At 38.0% G+C, this 22,933-nt stretch overlaps 1 protein-coding gene across 2 annotated transcripts in view; it reads left to right on the top strand.

Moving 5' to 3' along the window:
* NEDD4L (NEDD4 like E3 ubiquitin protein ligase) overlaps positions 1–22,933 on the top strand; it is a 284,464-nt gene that overhangs the window by 240,923 nt on the left and 20,608 nt on the right. For both annotated transcript variants that reach the window (XM_063295785.1, XM_063295784.1), the window contains 6 exons: positions 1,484–1,561; positions 6,059–6,113; positions 11,495–11,553; positions 13,574–13,639; positions 15,119–15,348; positions 18,104–18,225. In XM_063295785.1, the coding sequence (XP_063151855.1) occupies positions 1,484–1,561; positions 6,059–6,113; positions 11,495–11,553; positions 13,574–13,639; positions 15,119–15,348; positions 18,104–18,225 (610 nt within the window). The remainder of the gene's footprint in view (positions 1–1,483; positions 1,562–6,058; positions 6,114–11,494; positions 11,554–13,573; positions 13,640–15,118; positions 15,349–18,103; positions 18,226–22,933) is intronic.

Below are 22,933 nucleotides of genomic sequence, written 5' to 3'. Positions count from 1 at the left end.
TCCTCTTACAGATTCAGTTTACAATATTTTAAACATATGCCACTGCACCCCAAATCATTGATTGATTGATTGATTGATTGATTGATATCAAGTCATTGTTGACTCTACTGATCACATGGATAGATTTTCTCCATGATGGTCTATCCCTAACCTGGTCCTTCAGCTTTTCCAATGGTGCGGTCATCACTACTGTAACTGAGTCTATCCGCCTTGCTGCTGGTCGTCCTCTTCTTTTCTTTCCTACCCAAAATCATGCTCTGGCTAAAAATAACCAGTTTTTCATAGTTTCCAACAGCAAATAATGATTACATCATAATACATAGCATTTTGGACTAATATAAAAGAGAAGGAAGTGAGGGTTACCTTTGTCTTAAGAAACATACAGGGCAGTCTGAGATTTTTCCTTTTAACTCCGGTGTGGCTATTCACATATCTGTAGAATAAGGAGCCATGAGGTAAGGCAGCCAACAACAAAAGAGGTCCATATGTTTTACAGATAAAAATGAAATATAAAAATTGTTAAAATGACATCAATAGCCCAGTTCTGTGCTGAGTGAAATGCTATTTATCCAACCAAATCTAATAGGGTCAGCTGTTCATACATTACTGTATGGTCAATAAAATAATTATACAGTTGTAATTAACCATTGATATTGGAAGGATAGGGAAATGGTAATGGTTTCTACCCTGTTCTCATGAAGCTCATAAGATACATTAGGATTCTCAAATGAAGGCTGGAAGCTCTGTGAACAGACTGTCCGAATTTTGAGTTTATCCTGGCAAAGATGGAACATTGTACAGATACAATGAATACCTGCATGCTCTTTCTTTAACATACTGCTTCAACTACAGTATTACATCTAAGTTGTCCCTTCAGCCTCTTTCTGCCAAATATTACATGTGTTGACTTCTTTTAACACAGAACAAAAAAAAATGAGGATACATCTGATTTCAGTATACAAAGTTATTGTAAGGTGAAGAAACTGAAAGATGTGTATCAACCTTCAAAGGTTCCCCACTTTGACGCTCTCCACATGCCACAAAGCAATATGTCTGGATAACACCAGGTTGGGGAAATCAGAATGACTTGATTCTGCTCACTGCCATAGAAACCTCTTCCCTTGGAGGTCTGACAGGATCACAGCCAAGGCATAATGCAGTGCTTCTCAGCTCCAGGTGTTCTGCAGGTATAAGGGAGAAAGAAATGGTTTGCTATGCAATCTCCTGGTAAATGTGGTCATCTCTAGCCTAATTTACTGAAAAGGAGAGAAACTACATAACCCAACACAATCTCTTGAAAATGGCTGCATAACTTGCTTGCGTTAGCCTGCAAAAGTAGTAATGTTAAATGTTTTGCTGCCAAAGATTATTCTTTCTGAAATCTAAGTGTGATTGAACAAGAAAGTAAGTTTAGTGTCATAGGCCCTTATAAGGATGTAGCTTCAGTAAGGATGTTCTTACAGCAATCTGCTTATCACTTCAGGAAGATCCCCGACTGAAATTTCCAGTACACTTGCGGTCAAAAGCGGCTTTAAACCCAAACGACTTGGGGCCCCTTCCTGTAAGTATCTGTATTGCACCTTTGAACATATGAAACCTTTGTGCTTGCTGCCACTGTAGTTGGGCAACCTTTCCTTGCCTGGGTACCCTGCAAAGAATTGCTGAGCATACCTATCTGGAAAGTACCCAGGTGCAGGGGGCGGGGGGAGAGAGAGAGAGAGAATGATTGTTCGTATGATTATGTCAATAGTCATTGGTTTGATTGCAACATTAAAAAGCTTCACTGTGAAAAGATAGGTTCCTCTGAGTTTTCTTTGTGATGTACAACATGGTACAATAGCCGTAAGTGATGGTTATGGCTTTGCAGGTCCTGCATATATGATGGTTACTACTCAAACAAAACCAGTAAACAGGATTTAATTGGAAGGAATAATGCTACTTGCCATGTGAGAATTTGGCTAATTTCATAATATAGACAGCAGATTGCTTTTAAATGTCTGCTTACATTTTCTCTGTGTTTTATTAGCCTTTACAAACTCAGCTTATTATTTGGTTGACTTCATTTGCAATTTTAGCTTTTGTTTTGTTCGTTTTTTTCCCCATAAGATTACACTTAGAGGCAAAGATGCTGCCATTTTGCTTTCTTTTCAGAAGAAAGAATAGAACCACTGTTGCTATTTTCAGTGGTCTGGATTCTCCCCCTCTCAGTTTGTCTGCCTCTTTAAGATAAACCACAGTTTCATCACAGCTAGCCATCTATACATTTAATTTTTTTTAAAAGAACAGACAAACAGGTTGGTTTAATGTAGCTCAGTGGTTTAAGACAGTGTTTCTCAACCTTGGCTACTTTAAGATGTGTGCACTTCAACTCCCAGAATTCCCCAGCCAGCATGGCTGGCTGGGGGATTCTGGGAGCTGAAGTCCACACATCTTAAAGTTGTCAAGGTTGAGAAACACTGAGCTAAGCAAGTAACTGAAAGCAAGTTGACCTGAACTCAGTGAGCCTACTGTTGAGTAAAGACCTTATCTTTATAAATAACAATATTTATGCTATTATTTGTGTCTAAAAAAAAAAGTCCACTTTTCAAGCGCACTCTTTCAACCCAGCTTCAGTAACCATTACAATATGCTACTGAGAACTTCTCATCCAGAATCCATAAGTTTTCAGGTATTATTGGTATGGAATCTCTGTCCAAGGTTATGGTCTGAGCCCTTGTCTAGCCATGTGTTCTTCCTGGTTCTCATTTTAAAAATAATGATAAACTATGCCACCAACAGGAAGTCATTTTGTGTAGACTCTTGTTGCAGTAGATAGTAATTCAATCAAGCCATCTTTAATATCGATGTATTTTCCAAACCTGGCCTTCTGTACTTAGTGTCATTATCTTATTCTATGTTAATTGTTCTAGGAAGAAGATTAGATTCGTTTTTAATTACCAGATTTAAAAAAAAAATGTACTGAATCCCTAGAACAGTTCACTCACCTTTTGATTATTGGCTAAGGCAAGGTAAATACTGTTTTCAAGTTAAGAAAACAGTTGTTTTTTTATTGTGAACCGCCCAGGGTCCCCTGTGTGGGGGAGATGAGCGGTGATAAAAATTTGATAAATAAATAAATAAAATACTAGAGTATATTATATTGTAAACCTGAGAATATTCATATCCAGCTTTTTGAGAACTGAATAAAAGTTCCTTTCCCTGTCTTGCACGCACAGCAAAGCTATGGTTCTTTTGCTCTTCTGTATTATCTCTGTACTTTAATTCAACAGTACCTTCTGTATTATCTTTGTACTTTAATTCAACAGTACCTTCTGTATTATCTCTGTACTTTAATTCAACAGTACCTTCTGTATTATCTCTGTACTTTAATTCAACAGTACCTTCTGTATTATCTCTGTACTTTAATTCTACATTTCTCAAATGTAAGAACAGATTAATGTCCTTATCATGCTGTTCTTATGAATGTAAATACTCCAGATTATATGTAAAACGTTCCTTTAGTTGCAAGTACAATTAGATAAATCTTTCTTTAGGTGAATGCCTTCTCTCATTCGGCAAGCCCTTGCTGTCCTCCCAAAAGCTCTATTTTAAGAGCTTTTTTGTTGTGTATCTTCCTGTAATTTGAGCTGTTTTAAAAAAATACCTGTAACATACCAGCATCATCTCCTTGCTGCATTCTGTAGAACAAACAAGAGGTAGATTCTTTCCTTTTTTGTTCAGATTTTGTTCTTCTTACTGTCTCCAAAATCCTCAGTTCACTAGAAAAACTTTTTTTTTCTTCCTCAACTGTGAGGAGTAAAGAAACTGGTTTTACTCTGCTTAAAGTCAATGCAGAAACTGCCAGTCGTGTCTTGCTCTTCCCTCTTGCAAAAAACACAATGGGAAGGAACTGTCACAATCCTTGTGAGTCCTGTCCTTGTTGGAGAAAAGAAGGACTAGCTCATTAACCATTCCATTATATTATTTTGTGGGCATGTGTCTTTTTTTTTTTTTTTAATTTTCGGCAATATTATTGTTGCTGGTATTTTTTGGATTTAGAAGTCACCCAATTCCAGAATGACTCTGAATAGCTAACAATTAAAAATAGAAAACAGTAAAGAGAAAATCCTACGCATCCAGGTAACCACACCCCATATACCAAAAAACACAACCAACAGGGACTTCACACGTACTGTACCCCAGTGTGAGTAGATAGGAAGAAGATACCTGGCAACTTTTTGCAAAAAAGTTCTATGTGGGAGTGACACCATTTCTTTTCTTTTTCTCCCCATGGAGAAAAGGAAAAAGTGGTGTCCTTCCCAAACAGAATTGAATTCTTGCAAAAAGTGCCAAGTTACCATCTTCTCTATGGAAGCTTTCATCCAACAAGTTGGGTTTTTTCTGAAAAAGGCAGGAATGGCTTCCTACTCTTCCCTCTTGCAAAATGCTAATGAGAGGGAAAGAAATTATTTTATTTTATTTTTTAAAGAAAGTTAGGGTGTGGTAACAGATGGGATTTGGAAGCAGCAGCAGGAGCAACTGTACTTTTGGCCCTTTCTGCATATGCACAACTTGTGAAATAGAATATACACACACACACACACACAGTATATATGTGTGTGTGTATATCTTTTAATAACATTTTATACACACACACACACACACACACACGTACATACATACATACTCTGTGTGTGTGTGTTTTATCTGTTCCATCATGTCTGATTCTCGAAGACTGGCTAGACACTGCAGTTTTCTTGGCAAGATTTTTCAGAAGTGGTTTGCCATTGCCCCTTCCTAGGGCTGAGGAAGAGTGACTGGCCCAAGGTCACCCAGCTGGCTTTGTGCCTAAGGCGGGACTAGAACTCACGGTTTCCCAGTTTCTAGTCTGATGCCTTAACCACTACACCAAACTGTCTGGCTGTCATTCATTCGTTCATTTGTTCATTTATATATTATCTTCTTTTTTTAAAAAAAATATTTTTTAATGAAATAGAAGCCATCTTGTCCCCACTCCTGATGTAGAAGGAGGAAGATGTACTTTCTCTCTTCTCTCTTTGAGATTTTGTAGGCTCCTGGAGAAGCAAAGTGATATAATATGTCTTGGAAAGAGGTAGCTCAAGGGTTGGTAATGTTTTATTACCTGACCTCCAACATTATAAAATTAATTAAGGTGGTAAAAAATGCACAAGGTAGCCAATTTTCATAAGATCTCTATGTCCTTATGTTAGACTTTATGATATTTTGGCTACCTTTCATTTTTTTAATTACACCCAGCTGTTGATCGGAAGGTCGGCGGTTCGAAACCGCGCGGCGGGGTGAGCTCCCGTTGCTCGTCCCAGCTTCTGCACACCAAGCAGTTCGAAAACATGCAAATGTGAGTAGATTAATTGGTACCGCTTCGGCGGGAAGGTAACGGCGTTCCGTGAGTCATGCTGGCCACATGACCCGGAAGTGTCCTATGGACAACGCCGGCTCCAAGGCTTTGAAACGGAGATGAGCACCGCCCCCTAGAGTCGGACACGACTGGACTTTACGTCAAGGGAAACCTTTACCTTTACCTATGTATTTTTAATGCATAAATTTGGTTCAGGAGAGAGTTGGTAACAATGTACAAGACTGCATAGAGATGCCTACCACCTCAAAAGGTTGCTACATCTGGACTAGTTGAACAGTAATTTCTCTTCCCTTCCTTATGTGTTCTACGTATGCTCTGGGATTTGGGGGGCGAGTTTCAGTAGCACCATGAGTCAGGGGATTGACTTATAAATCACTGGTTACAACAACTTCTGTTTACTAGAAGAAGCAAATCGCCATGGAGTTCTGTAGAATTCGTTTTCTTCCTATTCAATATCCAAAGGCAGCGTTTGCAAAGAATTTGCCTGTGCCAAGCATGGATCAGGGCATATTGGTGAACTCTACAATTTCAATTTAAGGGTATAATGCATGAAACATCCTTTAGAAGGAGAGGGAGAATAAGTGAAAGTATATGCCTGTTTTAAAAGAAGTGTTTGAACATACAGCAATAAATATTAACTCTGCTTCTGATGTTGTTTTTGTTGTTTTTTCTTAATTACAGCCTGGTTGGGAGGAAAGGATTCATTTGGATGGAAGAACATTTTATATAGATCATAGTAAGTAGGCATGCAGGTTCTACAGCAAATAGATGAAGGGAGGTAATCATTATTGAAGTGAAAGCTTTGTAATTTTACTCTTCATTTAGGAAGCCAGGTGTTGCTATGTGGCGAGATTCATACCCGAGACTTAGTGCCCTCTTACGGTACTGTACAATTCACCAAAAGCTTGCTTTAATTGGCTCATCAAGCTTTGTCCCTATTTGATCTTGTGAAGCATTAACATTTCTTCTTTGTGGTTGTTTTTGTTGAATTTTTTGGATTTTCTTTTATTTTTTCTCTTTGGTGTTGTGGATGGATCCCATGGCTTATATGCACTTATTAATAAATGGAAGCACACCCTAGGAATAGAAAATAAGATGAGAAAAAACAAATGATGTAGCCATGAGTCTGTATATACATATGTAGTAGAAGAAATTTTTGATAGAATCTCCCCTCACAAATTAATTAAAGAAGGTCTTGGGGCAACGCCAGTTCTGACCTTATTTTCTATTTGTGGCATGTTAGTTTGCACCCACCCTGTTAATCTCTATCCACTTTTGTTCCTTGAAGTCCTAGTCTAAATGGCGTTTCATTGTAGATATGTCCTATTACAGCACTTCTGAACAAGTGTGTGGATCTTTGTTGTGTTTTGATTTTCAAGTGGCAACAGAAATAATTGTTTTTCAGCTGGGAATGTTTGTGATTTTTTTTAAATCTTCATAAATAATTGTTCAACATCTTCAGCTAGAATGTGAAAGGAAAGCAGCTGTATGAAACTTGAAAAATTAACCCTTTAAAAATATTGCACCAGTGTTGTCATCTCTGTTGTCTTTGAATATCCATCAATTAACCATGATACTTAATTGCATAATATTTTAAGTTATTTATTTATAAAGATTGCCTGTATAAAATAGCTTCTGAATCTTGAAAATGCATGAATAGATTTTAAGTAGAATCATATTCTTTAAAATAAAGAATGGAGTCTGTATTTGGGACCAGATCAAGCTCTTCAGAGAATTGTTACAGAATTAGCTAAGAAATGCCTAAATGCTATGTGACCAATTCTCTGTTTATTATTACTTTTGGAAGACAGAAATGACAGTAGTTAGGGTCTACCTTTTCTGTTGTTGACCTTCCTTTTCTTCTTAAATAGTTCTGCTTCCCCAAATGTCTGTTACTCCAGGCCAAAACAGGTCTGTCTGAGCCTCTGTTAACAGCCTCAGAATAGTAGATCTCCTTTTTCTAAATCTTGCACTGGCACAGAAGTGGGCGCACTGCATATTAAACATTTCTTTTCTGTTGCCATCAGTTGTAAGGCCTTGTCTTTCGTTGCAGCAGTATCAATAGATATTTTTTCTGCTGCTGTAAAGGGAGCAGAGTAAAATCAGGCACAGCTCAGTGAATCTCTGCCCTGTTTGCAATTAAAAGTGTCTTAGAACCAGCTTGGTTGAAGCACTGCAGTCATGCAAGCTTATATGTCTCTTGCCTTGCGTGGTGCATCTGTTTCTCTTGCACAATAAGACTGATGGCCATGCCAGTTTCACTGCTAGATTCAGATTTTATTTTATTTCAGTGAATTTATTTTATTAATCACATTTATATAACCCACTGAATCAACCATGGATTTCTGGAGGTTTACAGTAATAAAAACACGAGAAAACATTATAAATACAATAATGAAAATGTAAGAAAACCTTAAAAATTAAGATGTCACAATAAAAGTAAATGTATGTTAAAATAAGCTACTGCAGCTCAAATAGAGCCTTCACTCCTCAGGATATTCCAAACCACATAACCTCAACACACAAACAATCCCAGGAAAACAATGGCAGCAATTGTGCATTAAATCTTTGTAGCATTTGCTGGAATCCCATCAGGGAAGGAGCATACCTGATTTCTGGGGGGAGACTATCCATAGGACCAGGGCAGCAGTAGAACTCTTCCTGGCCTCAGCTCCCCTCACTTCATGGAAATGGGGAATGATTAATAGCTTTCCCAGGAAGGAAAACAGCTTTTCCCAGCACTTCCAGTTCTGGTTGGAAAAGTTAGCCCTATAGGTGCCATGTAAGGCTTTATAGGTCAAAACCAGCATTTCTGTCACAAGGACTGGAGCAGATTGTTCTTTGGAGCTCTTTGTTAATGAAAGGACCTGGGTTTAAGATGTTGGGTTAGTACTGGGAAGACGCAGGCTCAAGTCTAACTTTGGCATTGTAGGAGGAGAGCTGTGTTAGTCTATGGTAGCAAATAATCAGGAGGAATCTGGTAGCACCTTTTTCCAATTAACACATTTTAGTAAAGGGCATCAGCTTTCATGAGCAACTCACTTCAGATCTTCATCATAGAGTGGCTAGACTGATCTAAGATTTCAGTTGGGATGAAACAGCAGGGTGGGGGTGGTGGGGTAAGGAGGGGAGATACGTTGGTTTTGCAGTTGCAGGTTGCATGTAATCATAACCCAACTGGAAAAACACCAGCTCTAAATTCCAAGACTGGTTGAGATCTTCTGAGCCCGGCTGCCAAAGTGATGATACCACAGTCACAAAACAGTCTTTTCTAAAAAGACACTAAACAATACTGTTTTTCTAAAAAACACAAAACACAGTTTATCTAAAACAGTGACTGTTTTAGAAAAGTGGGTCTTTAACAGCCCCATCAAGTGAGAAATTGTTGAGCTTGTGTACACCTAAAGCTTTCAGGCAATCTCAGAAGGTCTCAACAAACACAATGGGTTTTTAACACATTACAATTGTTAATTGATAAAGTACTTGTAATCTGTCTCTTTTGGGTCACTTTGGATCACCACTATCACTCAGCCCAACCTACCATACAGGGTTGGTTTGATGTGGAATAATTGAAGGTGGTGTTGTGTACGCTGCCTTAAGCTCCCAAAGGACAGATGTGATATAAATCTAGCAAATAAATACATTCTGTTGCAAACACTTGAAAATTTGAGAGAAATCTTAATTATATTTATTTCACTGTTTCCAACAGCTACACCTGGGAAATTCATTTAGTAGGGCCAAAGTAAGGGTATTTTTAGACTGTGAATGTTGGAGTTTTTCTTGATAACCATTATAGCTGTCTGTTTTAAAAAAAATCAGTTTAAAGCATTCTTGATTGCATCATACTCTCAAACAACACTTCTTCTAAACCACTTTGCCAATTAACAAAGCAGAGTGGGGTGTCATCAATGTGAACCATTCATAGTTTTCCTCTGATAAAGGACAGTTTAAAAGCTCATCAGTGTTGAACAGCTTTCTAGGCTTTACCAATATTTGCAGCTGCCTTGACAACTTTGGGAAAGGAATACAGCCACAGTCATACAGCACAGGATTACAATAGTGCTATTTTGTTTTTATTTATTTATTCATATCAACATACAATTTATAGGCTGCCCAATTCCCAACAACTCTGGGTGGCTTACAATTTAAAAAGTTTTTTAAAAAATTACAAAAGACAGAAAGAAATCATGAGCATCCCAAAACAACATGTAACCCAAAAGACCCATCCAGCAGGGGCTCAACCTTCACTCTGCCCCAAAGCCTGGGAGAATAGCCAGGTCCTTAATAGCTTTCTGAACGTCATCAGAGCGTTGTGATGTTGTGCTAGGCCTTTTCCTGGAAAAATGCAGTTTGTACTTCGGAATCCATATCAATGTTATGCATTATAGACAAATTGTGTGGGGGTTTTTCCTTGTTTGTGGGTGCTGCCCAAAAGCTTATTTCCTAAGAAAAAAGATTGTACTATGAAAATCTACAATCTATTTTGTGAAATAAGAATTTTGAATTAGACTACATAGGGAAAAGTAATAGACAATATTCCCTTTCATCACCTCTGCACCTTAACCAAATTCTATTTAGTAAGAAGGTACATGTCCAATTAACCTTTCTTGGTAGTTGGAAGAATAATACCCTTCCTTCTTTCCTTCCTCCTCCTCTCCCTCACTGGAAGAGGAGAAGAGGAGAATGTGAGGATAAAGGAAAGAAAGGGAAGGGTAAAGCTGTCTTCTAGGCAGCAAGGCTTAACATGTAGAAATTGAGTTAATACAAATATTTTGTGAGCATCGGGTATTAAATTATTTGTATGGGAGAAGGGTGGTTGTTCCTTATTAAAATATGTTAAGCACAGAGTGAAAAAGAGGATTCCAAAAAGTATAAAACAAACAAAATAGTTTCTATTATACTAGGGAATGAAAAACAGAGTCTGTTTTCTCAAAAATTCAATTAGATCTTGCCAGATCACCAGCAATTAGAAGTCAGCAACGTACATACATACATTTGGCAACTAACTGTGGAAAGAAGTTTTGTATTAGGTGCCCAGAATTGCACAGTGGTTCTCCTATCCGGAGAAAACCAATCATATGATTTGGGTACCAGCTTCGGTGCTTCCCCAGTTCATCAAAGCATGCACAGCAGTTCATTCCTCTGCTTAATCTTTTACCATCATAAAATGCCCTGTTTAAAAAAAAACTGTTAGACAAATTATTCAGGGAAGATCTTTCTCTGGATTGTCTTAAGTTACTTCTTTATTGCAGTCTTTAAACTCCTAACCTTGCTCTGCTCTTTGTAATAAAGATTTCAGAATAAGGAAATCTTTTCCCTAATTGTAGGCAAATCAGTATGTTCTAGAGGGATCTGGATGGAGCCTCACTAGAACTAAAATTGGAAAGAGAAGCAAAGGGAAGCCAGAAAGGTAGTCTGGAAAGGACTTAAATGTTTGTTTAAGGACTGTGTTGTACAGAAGCTTGATTGGAACACTCAAATCAGCATTTCCCAAATTGGCACCCATCCACCCTCCCCCTGATATGTTGAACTAGAACTGCCACATCCCCAGACTTAAAGTCCATTCAAAGTGCTGCTTAGGGATTGCAAATATATTACATAATATATGTAATAAATTTATTGCAATCATGCTACATTCAGTGTACTCAAATATTTTCCTTTTAGTGGATCACATTAAAGTATGTGCCATCCAAATGTGAAATATTTTGAATTCAAATCATTCAGATTTCAAAATTTCCAAGTGCAAAGCAATTGTTTTACATTGATAGTGGGTTCCCCCCCACCCAACCACTTTGGAAACATTTTGAGCATCAGACAGCTGTTTCAAGCTCAGAACAGCTGGTTTAAATTGTTAAATTCAAAATACTTTGCCCATTGTTAGAATGGAATCTCTGCATGATAGAGTCAGTTTACATGGGATTCAGATAGCTAGATGAAACCAAAAGAAAGTTGATTGCTCCTTGCTGCTGATTAAAATGATCCTTTCATTTATAAAGTCCTTTTTACTTCGATGGTACCTGAGCATCTACTGTTGTTGTTTTGTTGTGGTTGTTTTTGTTTTAAAAATGGAATGTGAGAAAAGAACTCGTGTTGCAATTTTTCTTGTTTAATTTTCAGATAATAAAATTACCCAGTGGGAAGACCCCAGACTGCAGAATCCTGCTATTACAGGTCCAGTAAGTACTACCCAGAAAGCTTGAATTCTTTTGCAAAAAGGCTGCTGTGATTACTTTTTGAACTTCGAAAGAACATCATGAGTAAAGAGGATGGCTGACTTTGGAGGCTGAACCTGTGGTCCACCCTTATAGTGGCACTGATAACACCCATTTTTCTCATCCAACCTTTTAGCTCTCTAGATAGTTCTAAGTGCTAAAAAAGAATCCCAAACAGTGAACTTGGTTTTGCAGAGAGAATATAACCCATTCCAAATCATACACAAATTTCCATTCTTACTCACCTATCAGCAGTCTGATAGAGAGGAAACAGCCTTTTCTGAAGTTAGAAACATTGGTCCATCTAATCCCATATCAACCATTATTCCAGATTTACTGAAAGAAGATGCCAACTGGATGCCAGTACTTGAGTACCCCTTACCATACTGAGTACACAGTATGGTTCCAATGTCAGCCTAGAGCAGTGTTCTTCAAAGTTGGCAGCTTTAAGATGTGTGGATTTCATGCTGGCTGGGGAATTCTAGGAGTTGAAATCCGCACATCTTAAAGCTGCCAAGTTTGAAGAACGCTGAGCTAGAGTGTCCTGTAGAACTGAAAACAGATAGGATGCTCTCTGTTGTAAGGTTGCTGTAGTTCAAACTAGCTTTGGATATAAATTGAAGGATGGAAACCAGTTTTCTTTTAGCTCCTCCATAAACTCACAAAAGAGTTGTTTTTAAGAATCTAATTTAGAGTTTTACTTTGACCCATTACTACCACTACCCTGACCTCACTTTATGACTTTCAGTTTCCTGAAGGAAAAAAAGATAAAACTTACAGTTTGGGTATGGAAAAGGGCTGTTTTGCCCTTTTCCATACCCAACAATCAAATATAAGCATAATTGTTACCTATCTTCATTGTAGACTGCAAAACAAATAGCTTTCAAGATGTTGACTAGACGAATAGTGTGTGTTTTGCTCTATTAACTTCTGCACAGAATTTTTCCCATTGTGAGGAAATAGCATTAGCAAGCAGATGGCTATTTCCCGCTTCGGCATATCTGGAATCTTATTTCATCCATGCATCCTTCTGGAGCTATGACAGGAGTCTTCATTTTCCCAAAGGAGATAATAAAACTAGTTTGCAAATAGGTTATGTCTTTAGTAGAAAATTAAGCATTTTCAAGAGAGCAAAATTTCTTGTTCTCTTGAAAATAATGGAGATATCTAGAAATAATGGAGATATCTAGGAAGGCTTGGAGCCTATAGGAATATGCAAATATGAAAAAAAAACCCTTTTATTCTAAGCTTAAAATCAACTATTCCATTCAGAACATTCCATTGGAACATATTGAATGAGTTGGGTTCCAATGAAAAAAGCTTCAAAGTGTTCCACCGTCAACTTAAAACAAATCATTGTTTTTCATCCCACAGTCACCAAGGTAGATGGGTGTCCATGCTGACTGCTACCTACCAGTGACTCTATGGCCAAAGGAATGGCTTTTTAAACGTTTGTTTGTTTGTTTGTTTAGGGTGCACTGAATATGGGCAACTACCTCATTTACTTTTGTTTCTAAAATCAAAAACAAGGGAGCAAACTTTTCTTTCATGTTTCTGTTGTTCTGCAAGGCAGAACACTCAAAATAACATGGAACCGCACATTCTGTTTTGTCCTGAGCTTGGGATGAAACCTCAGAATGCAAACACACAAAAACTCAATCCATTTCTGGTTCTGGTGAAAGTCTTAGTCCAGCCCAAGCTTTCTTTTAAATTGCATCTTTCTTTCTTTCTTAGGTAACTACCTAACCAGAAGAATTTCAGTGTATATTGAGACAAGTAGGCAATTTAAAATGCTCAACATTCAGCTCCTGTAGGGGTGGGAAATAACATATCTAAACAGACTTGTGAATGTATCGTATAGACCCATAGGCATCAAGTGAGGGCTAAGGAGATGAGTAATTAAAGAGAAGTGGGTGGTCCCAATGTAGATCTTCCATGGTCATTTGATGCTTTAAGCTAACAGTACAGTGTTCATGTCTTCCAGGCTGTTCCATATTCCAGGGAGTTTAAACAGAAGTATGACTACTTCAGGAAGAAGTTAAAGAAACCAGTAAGTAAATACTTATTTTGTGATAGAGTTGGTAGCCTTAGTATAGGGAAGGAAACCTTCCTCTTATCATATGTTGCTTTCTACAATACATTTTACTATGCCACGCTGCAGTTTCTAATTACGCATAATTTTTCTCTTTTCCCTTTTTTTCTCTTTCAACTTCCATTGCATTGTTCCATATTCTTCCAGCTGTCCACTGTTTCCATTTAATCAGCTCACAGCTTTTCTTTCCCTCTAAAGCAGGGTCCCACACAACCAAATTCACATAGATTTTTGCCACTGAGAGTTTGTCAAAGAAGCTGTTCGTCAAAGAACCATTTCGGAGGGCCTCTGTGTCATCCCCAGCCCACTGCTAAGACAGCATAGACTTGTCTTTAGTTGTCCCAGTTTAGAAATGGTGTTTTCCTTCTTCTTCCATCACAACAGTTCCCATGTAGACAATCTAAGAGACTTCGGGCATGAGCCTGGAGGTGACACCGCCAAAAACAGTGATTTACTCAGCTTCAGGTTCAGCAAGTCTGCTGTGGAAACACCCCCTCCCTGTCCAGTCACTAGACACTGTACCTCTATGGCCTTTTAGCCTTGGCAGCGAGAGAGACTGGACACCTGCTCATTGATTGGCCATGAGAAAGGCCTGTGAGTGACAAACAGGGATGTATTTCATAGAATAATTGCAGTTCAGCAGGACACATTGTCACCTAGAAGAATTCTAGATGTTCTTAATTGAACCTGTGCAGCCACTGTATTGAAAAGAAAAGAATAATGCTTGGTCACACTCTTAGCAAGACTATTTGTTCTGTGGAGTCCTTGGTGCTCTCTGAGCCTTGTTGTTTTCTTGCAGACGTTTCATTGCCAGACTAGCCAACATCTTCAGTGCAAAGAGGGAGTGGGTCTTGCTCTCAGTTTAGATACTGTGGCTTGCCCTGCTTGTGTTGGTAGGGGTGTTGTTCTCTCCTGGGGAGTTCTTTGATTGGGCTGTTGTTTGCTGCTTGGTTGATTGACTGAGTTAATAGTTCCTTGATTAGGGTGTATTGTGGTGTTTGATGGTTCAACTGGTGTTAATCCTAGTGTTGATTTTTGTATATCTGGGTGTTGATTGCTGGCAAGGAGGTGTTCTGGTCTTTTGGCTTTTCTATTGTCTCTTTTGAATGGTATGTAAACGTTGTTTAGGCAGGGCAAGCCACAGTATCTCTCCCCTTTTAGGGGGAGATGGGCGGTGATAGAAATGTGAATAATAAATAAATAAATAAATATAAACCGAGAGCAAGGCCCACTTCCTCTTCGCACTGAAGATGTTGCCTAGTCTGGCAATGAAACGTCTGCAAGAAAACAACAAGGCTCAGAGAGCACCAAGGACTCCACAGTTCAACCCTTAGCTATAAATTTTTGCTTCGATTGGTACTATTTGTTCTATAAATAGCTGATGTAGTAAATGCATTCAGACCAGTCAGTGTATGGAATATGCTTTTTTCCATGAAGGCCGATATACCAAACAGATTTGAGATGAAACTCCACAGAAATAATATTTTTGAAGAATCGTATAGAAGAATCATGTCAGTGAAGAGACCTGACGTATTAAAAGCCAGACTCTGGATAGAATTTGAATCAGAAAAAGGCCTTGACTACGGAGGAGTGGCCAGAGAATGGTTCTTCCTGTTGTCCAAAGAAATGTTTAACCCCTACTATGGCCTCTTCGAATATTCAGCAACGTAAGTATATTGTGGATGAAAACAAGGGAAAGACAGACCAGTAATATAAAAAACATTCTGTACAATCAAAACCACATATGAGGTTAATATCTTTAATTGTACTGAATGTTTTCTGTGACCTTCTTTCTGTACTTCACTTTCAGTGTGTAATTTGGACTACGAATTTTATAGTACATGCCATGTATACATTTCACTCTGTGTGTTTATATTTAAAAGTTCAATGTGCTTGCTCAACAGAAGATGTACCCTTTTGAACTCTGAACAGTTTGTTGTACTATGGCATACTGATTTTGGCCAGTCGTTTCCAGCTTCTGCCTTTTGTTTGTTATTCATGTATATTATGTAGTCTGGTATTAATTTGCGAGAAAGTTTTCCTTTGTGAAGAGATTTAATTAAGGACCAGCTGCTTTTGCTGGAGTTTTGCAGTTACAGAGTGCAAAGGAGAGAATAGTTTTGAAACAGCCCTTAATGACAGGAAACAAGAATTCTGTGAATCAAGCAGCATTGCCAGTCTGGACACATTCCACTGTGTTCAAACTAAACATTCATTCATTCATTCATTATTTCAGTTTATCTTCTTCCTTTCTGCTCAAAATCAGATGCAAGGTAGTTAACAAACTCAAGTGAAATTTGTCTGGTAATGAAAGAAGCAAGAGCGGTACAGACTTTGTAGTATCCCATTCCCCAATTTTGAATTAGAATAAATAACCCACCCCCCAATAAAGTCAGAAGTGTAAAAGCAAGTTCTAATCCAGATATTTCCAAGTACTACATATACAAAACTCATTCCAGGAGCCTTCTTATCATGGAGAGTAAGAATTTTTAGTAGCATTCTTACCTAAGGAGAGGCCTGATTGCTGATGGAAAAATATATTTCACCTACAGAAGCTCTCCTCCTAATTCCTTTACTGGTGTCTCAGTTGAAAGATTCTCAAGAAACAACACAGAATTATGTTAGAACCTGGAGACATCCCTCTGGGTGCGATAAACTATTATTTAAATGTACTAGTTATACATTCAGGTATAGGCACACAGATACTGATAAAACTTCATAATCCTAACCCAAGAATAGCTCACCTCATCTTGTTTATTCCCACACTGTTGTGTTAAAACTGTCCTAACCATGCAATAGATCATCAGAATACCTCCTTCTGCTACATCAACACACTTTTTTCCTTCATAATACTATTGCATACTAGCCAAGAGCAGCTTTGGATGCCAGGCTGATTTAAACTTGCTTCAATATGGTTGATCCATGCAGAATAGACTTAGGTATTGGAAGGTAGATGGTTTCCATCAAACCCATACAGACTACAATATCTTAAGCTGCATATCCAGTAGAAATCCATGTTTGGAGCCGTGATTAGTTTCTCACCTGTCATGTCTCAACAATATCACAGTGCTAGTAGTGAATTACTACATATTAATGTAATACATTCACAAAGGCATTGTCATGATAAGAGTCCCTCCCCTAGAAGTATTATCTCATTTTTAAAGTCATTTTTTCCATGTTCTGCTTAGGCACTTAACAGGTTAGTCAAAAGATTTATCTATTCATTAAAGCCAACACTTGTCATGCAAGATGTCCATACCTGTATTATATAGCTTTTATAGGGATTGAACATACTGGAAAATGTGCCTGTCACTAGAGGTAAAGAGATGCTTCCCTATGCTCAATACTGTACTGATTTCCTTTCACAGTCTGCATAGGACACGGAGTATTAGGAACAGGATATAAAATAGCACTCTTGGTAAAGTATAGATGTTGCTGTACTTTCACCGACAGAGTAGCCCTCTTTGGCATTCAGTTGTACAAATGGAGAGCTTCTTTCCAAGTAGAAAATGGGACATACCTAGTGGCCTTGAACCCCAGACCTCCAGGGGTCCAGTGGGTGAACTGAAGAGACATTCTTACTTACATTTACTTGAATGCAACTACCTCTTTGGCATGTTCTGGGAACTTATTGGGATCCTGAGGAAAGCTGTATTCATGTTCAAGCCATTGCTACCCGGTTTGTCTTCAGATCTCCTAGATGAATGCCTAGAGGTCAAAGAGTGTGCATATTATATCCTGTTCCTAATAGTCCTCTTCTCTAGATTCAGGCTCTCATATATTAAAGCAAATGTTTTAAGAAGGCAATCAAGCTGCATTGTCACTATAACATTATACTGTGATTGTGGATTGGAACAATATCACATAGAACAACAATAGTTTAGCATTTATTGGCTGATTTACCAAGAATTTGCTCTCATATTTACACAAAACGGCTATGTCAAAATAGGTCCCAGATTATTAAGTTCTTTGTTGTTGCTGCTGCTGCTGTTGAACTTTGATTTCAACAGAGTAGTCACAGAGTCTTCTGTGTAAAATCATTTTCAGTGCAGCTTCTCTGCTAAGAAATAAATCTGGAGTCAAAAGACCAGGAGATGTACAACCTGTGACTTTTTGATGCAAAGGTCAAATTTATTTAGCTATATCAAATATTCATCCTCCAAATGAGGATAACATTTTCTAGACCATGAAAACATATGCCGCAATGAAATCTGTTAGTCTTTAGTTGTCAAAGTACTCTTAAGTTTGTTTTTGTCTGCTGGCTTGGTTTGGAAGCAAGTACGTTTCTGGTATGTATCAAATAAGTTATACCATTCAAGTAACACTGTAAAGGTATATTTTTGCAGCTTGATGGAAAATGAAAATCAAATATGCATGAAACTCATTTTCAATCCTTTCCTTTGTCTTTCTTTTTTCAATAAGGGACAACTACACGCTTCAGATCAATCCTAATTCTGGACTTTGTAATGAAGACCATTTGTCTTATTTCACCTTTATTGGTCGTGTTGCTGGATTGGCTGTATATCATGGGAAGCTTTTAGATGGTGAGTTGAATAATGGAGGATAACCATAAAAGAGAGCCTTGGCTTCAAAAGTATAGTGCTTTACATGAGTAAAATACTGTAACTGATGAAAATCATTCAGAGGATCTGTGAGTACAAATATCTTTTCCTGCCCATAAATGACTTGAAGAAACAATGAAATTGTTAAGATGGAGCTGGATTCTGAAAAAGCAGCAAGTATGTGTTAAAAAAAAGGCAAGAAATAAATCTTCCCATGTGCTGCTTTTAAATATTTTTTATTTGTCTTTTCACCGTTGAGCTGAAGATTTTTTATTCAGTCATTTATTTATACATTTATATGCCACCCATTTCCAAATAGCACTGGGTGGCTGTTTCTAATGAATTTATTATCATCATCATCATCATAATTTTTATTAAAAGTTTTTATGTAGCCAGAAGACAAATACAGAATATATAAAGAAAAGAAAGAAAAAGAAAAATAATGCAGAAAAGAATACAGTTAAAGAAAGAAAGAAAGAAAAGATAGTTAAAGAAGCAACTTCCACCCTTCTTTATAGCAGTTGCAAACTCATTATTCCTCTTCCCTCCTTAACATTGCAATAATCTCTTCAGCCCCTTATTCAATATTTTTTCAGTAATCAAATCCCAAAACCACCATGTCACTTTTTTCCATTTTCAGCAAAAAGTCCATAAAAGGTTTTATAAAAGTATTTACTGCTTTGTCCCTGACCAAACAGGTCAGTTTTGCCATCTCTGCTAATTCTGCCATTTTCACAATCCATTCCTCCGTTGTGAGTGTTTCGGTATTTCTCCATCATTGTGCATATAATAATCTTGCTGCAGTTACCATATATAAAATCAGTCTTCCATAAGTTTTTTTCTATTTGACTGTCCATGAATCCCAATAACAAGAGTTCGGTTTTCATCTCAATATTTATCTTCAACATTCTTTGTATCATCATATGTATTTGTTTGCAGTTTTGTTTTTGTTTTTGTTTTTTTGCTTTTTCACAAGTTCACCACGCATGATAAAATGTCCCTTCATGTTTTTCACAGTTCCAGCATTGACTAGAAGTACCTTTATACATCTTAGATAATTTATCTGGTGTCATATACCAACAGTACATCATTTTGTAAAAACTCTCTCTTAAGTTATAATACAATGTGCATTTCAGTCCTCTAAAGAATTTATTATCAGTGTTAGACATACCTATAGTAAACCTTCAAAGAGTGCCCTGCTGAAGATGTAAGACTGTGGGGCAGGCTATGTGGAAATAGGCAGGCCGGCAGATAACTTGCGCCTAAGCCACAAAAAGATTTTACATCAATTTAGCTTCAAAAGCAATCAGCAATTAGTGTAGCTCTTTCAACACATGGATGGTGCTTGGCCAGCTGCAGCTACTAGACTAGCCTTTCTCAACTTTTTCACCCTGGAGGAACCCTTGAAATATTTTTCAGGCCCCAGGGAACCCCTGCACATTCAGGCTCAAATATAGGCCACAAGTTACAAAATTATTATATTCGTTTCATGGGTAGGCCTGTATACATGCATTAACAGTATTCTTAAGCTAAAAATAAAGAATGAAACTTACCTCTTTAATGTCAAGTTGCCTGAATTTGAAATAATGTTTTAAATAAATCATGATCTCCCAGGAACCCCTAGTGACCTCTCATGGAACCCTAGGGTGACATGGAACCCTGGTTATATTATAGAAATAATAGAAATAACTGTCCTAGACCATTTTCAAGGTTGCCCCACCCCACAAGTGCCTCGTAAAGACAATAAACTGGACTACATTCTGAGCTACATTTTTTCTTTGTCTGCGGAAGTATTTAAAATCTCTGGAAAAGATAGCTAGATGTACACTGGAGTATAATCTTTCTGTGTCTTCTTCCTAGTGAAAAGCAGTCCTTTGAGATTGCTTGGATAAGATGAAGACCTCTACCAAGTTGTTCAGTAAATTTCCTGAAGCTACACAATTAAGAAAGGATTAGAATATGGGCTTCCTGAGTTTCAACCTAGTGCTTTAGCTGTTACATCACATAGCTATGTAGATATTCTCTCTGCCTTTATTTAATTATTCTATTTATGTAACCTCCCCATCTCAAGTACATGACTCAAGTAATGCCTTGAGTATTGGGATCCTCCAGACAGGCATAGACACTGAATGTTGATTAGTGACTTCAACCTAGACTACTAGGACATACAAAGAAAGTGTACAATTTTGTTCTCTGGAGAACTTTTTCATTGAGAATCATTAAGCTTGTTCTCAGATAGAAAATTATTCACATTGAATATGTTTGTGTAGCAGTAAACCAACATCATTTATCTTCTTCAGGACCCAGCTACCCTGTGGATTGCAGAGACCTACCAGCTTGTTCCTCCCTGCACCCATATTTGAGGGAGGAATATTGTCATATTCTTTTTGCGCACTGCTAACAGCTTGCCATAAAGAGCTAAATTCTAACCATTCTTCCTTACAATAAAGAACAACATTCAGTTGAAATAGTTACCAGTGCATCTTTTAAATCTGGATCATCCATAGTAAGGATGGTTTCTGTTTTTTGAAGCTGTTTTGCTCTTATCTGTTGCTACAGTAAGAAACATTTTATATCCCCATATTCAGAGAAACATTACCATTTTTCCCCACAATGACTGGTTTGTTGCTCTCACATGATAAGAGCTTGTTTCTATTAGAAATTGTTCACTTCTTTCTGGGGTTTCAAGAAATGGAACTCCATGGAAGTTTCCTAGCACGCACATTGGGCTAATCAGTTCATAAATTAAGAACTAGGCACACGATCCATTTTTAATATTTTGAAAGCCTAACTTGTACACTGTAAACTTATAAACTGTTCATTTACAAGAAATGAACTTGGGTCAATTACTGAAGTTTGTTTATTTATCAAATTTATCACCAACCATCTCCTCCCATCATTATCTCCAAGCAATCAGTAGAATATTTATTGTTACTTACCTGCTTTCGTTCTCTGCTTTTCCACATTAATACTGTAATTTATCAGTCGAAAAATATGTTGTACCATTCACGCAATTTTTGGTTCTAGTTTACGTTCATGACTCACGGAATGTCAACAAAGACATGCCAAACCCCATCTGCCATACTGTAATCTTGGCTTGGTGTGGTAATGGAATTGGGCCCATCTTCATGTCTTATCAAAATGTAATATTGTTGCGAGGATGCATAGAAAAACTCTTGCAAATCATGCTATCCCTCCCCCATATACAGGACAAGAAAATTTAATCTGAAAAAGGAAGCATGTTTAATTTTAAATAAGGCAACCCTGAACATTTCTGTGCAATTTGGCATTTCCCCCTTTATCCTTTCATGAAGGGAGAAGCATTTGGGGAATCTATTGATTGTATTTTTTTGCTAACTCCAATAAGAGTAATCATGATTTCAGGTTCAGTCATAACACTAAGCTATTATTGATCTAAAGCAAAAGCAGAAAATTCCAGTTACCTTGAGGCCATTCTGGAAGAGAAGTGCACAAGATTGTGGATTATTCCCTTAAAGTAGTTAAGCATTGTCCTTCACTAAGTACAATCTGTCTTCAGCAAAGGATCATTACCTTGTTGTGGTGCTGGAGCTTGAGCACCTCAGTGATGCCATGAGCTAAACCGTGAAGGGCCACCCAAGACGGGAAGGTCATGACAGAGATGTCAGACTAAATGCGATCCCTGGGGAAGGTAATGGCAACCCACCCCAGTATTCTTGCCATGAAAACTAAATGGATCAGTACAACCAGAGATATGTCGGTATACCATCGGAAGATGAGACCCCCAGGTCGGAAGATGGTCAAAATGCTACTGGGGAGGAACAGAGGATGAGTTCAACTAGCCCCAGATGTGATGACGCAGCTAGCTCAAAGCCGAAAGGACGGCTAGCAGCCGACAGTGCTGGTGGTGAATGGCGAATCTGATGTTCTAAAGATCAACACGCCATTGGAACCTGGAACATAAGATCTATGAGCCAGGGCAAATTGGATGTGGTTATTGGGGAGATGTCAAGATTAAAGATAGACATTTTGGGCGTCAGTGAACTGAAATGGACTGGAGTGGGCCACTTCACATCAAATGACCACCAGATCTACTGTGGACAAGAGGACCACAGAAGAAATGGAGTAGCCTTCATAATTAATAGTGAAGTGGCTAAAGCAGTGCTCAGATACAATCCAAAAAACGATAGAATGATCTCAATTTGAATCCAGGGCAAGCCATCTAACATCACAGTGATCCAAATATATGCCCCAACCACAGATGCTGAAGAAGCTGAAGTAGAGCAGTTCTATGAGGATCTGCAGCACCTACTGGACCGCACGCCTAAAAGAGATGTTATTTTCATCACGGGAGACTGGAATGCTAAGGTGGGCAGTCAAATGACACCTGGAATTAGAGGTAAGTATGGCCTGGGAGAACAAAATGAAGCAGGACATAGGCTGATAGAATTTTGCCAAGACAGCTCACTCTGCATAACAAACACTCTCTTCCAACAACCTAAGAGACGGCTTTATACATGGACTTCCCCAGATGGACAACACCGAAATCAGATTGACTACATCCTTTGCAGCCAAAGGTGGCAGACATCTATACAGTCGGTAAAAACAAGACCTGGAGCTGACTGTAGTTCAGACCACGAACTTCTTCTTGCACAATTTAGGATCAGACTAAAGAGATTAGGGAAGACCCACAGATCAGCTAGATATGAGC

The sequence above is a fragment of the Candoia aspera genome, chromosome 2 (assembly GCF_035149785.1).
Source record: "Candoia aspera isolate rCanAsp1 chromosome 2, rCanAsp1.hap2, whole genome shotgun sequence".
Classification (NCBI taxonomy): domain Eukaryota; kingdom Metazoa; phylum Chordata; class Lepidosauria; order Squamata; family Boidae; genus Candoia; species Candoia aspera.
This window is presented reverse-complemented; position numbering and strand designations above follow the sequence as displayed.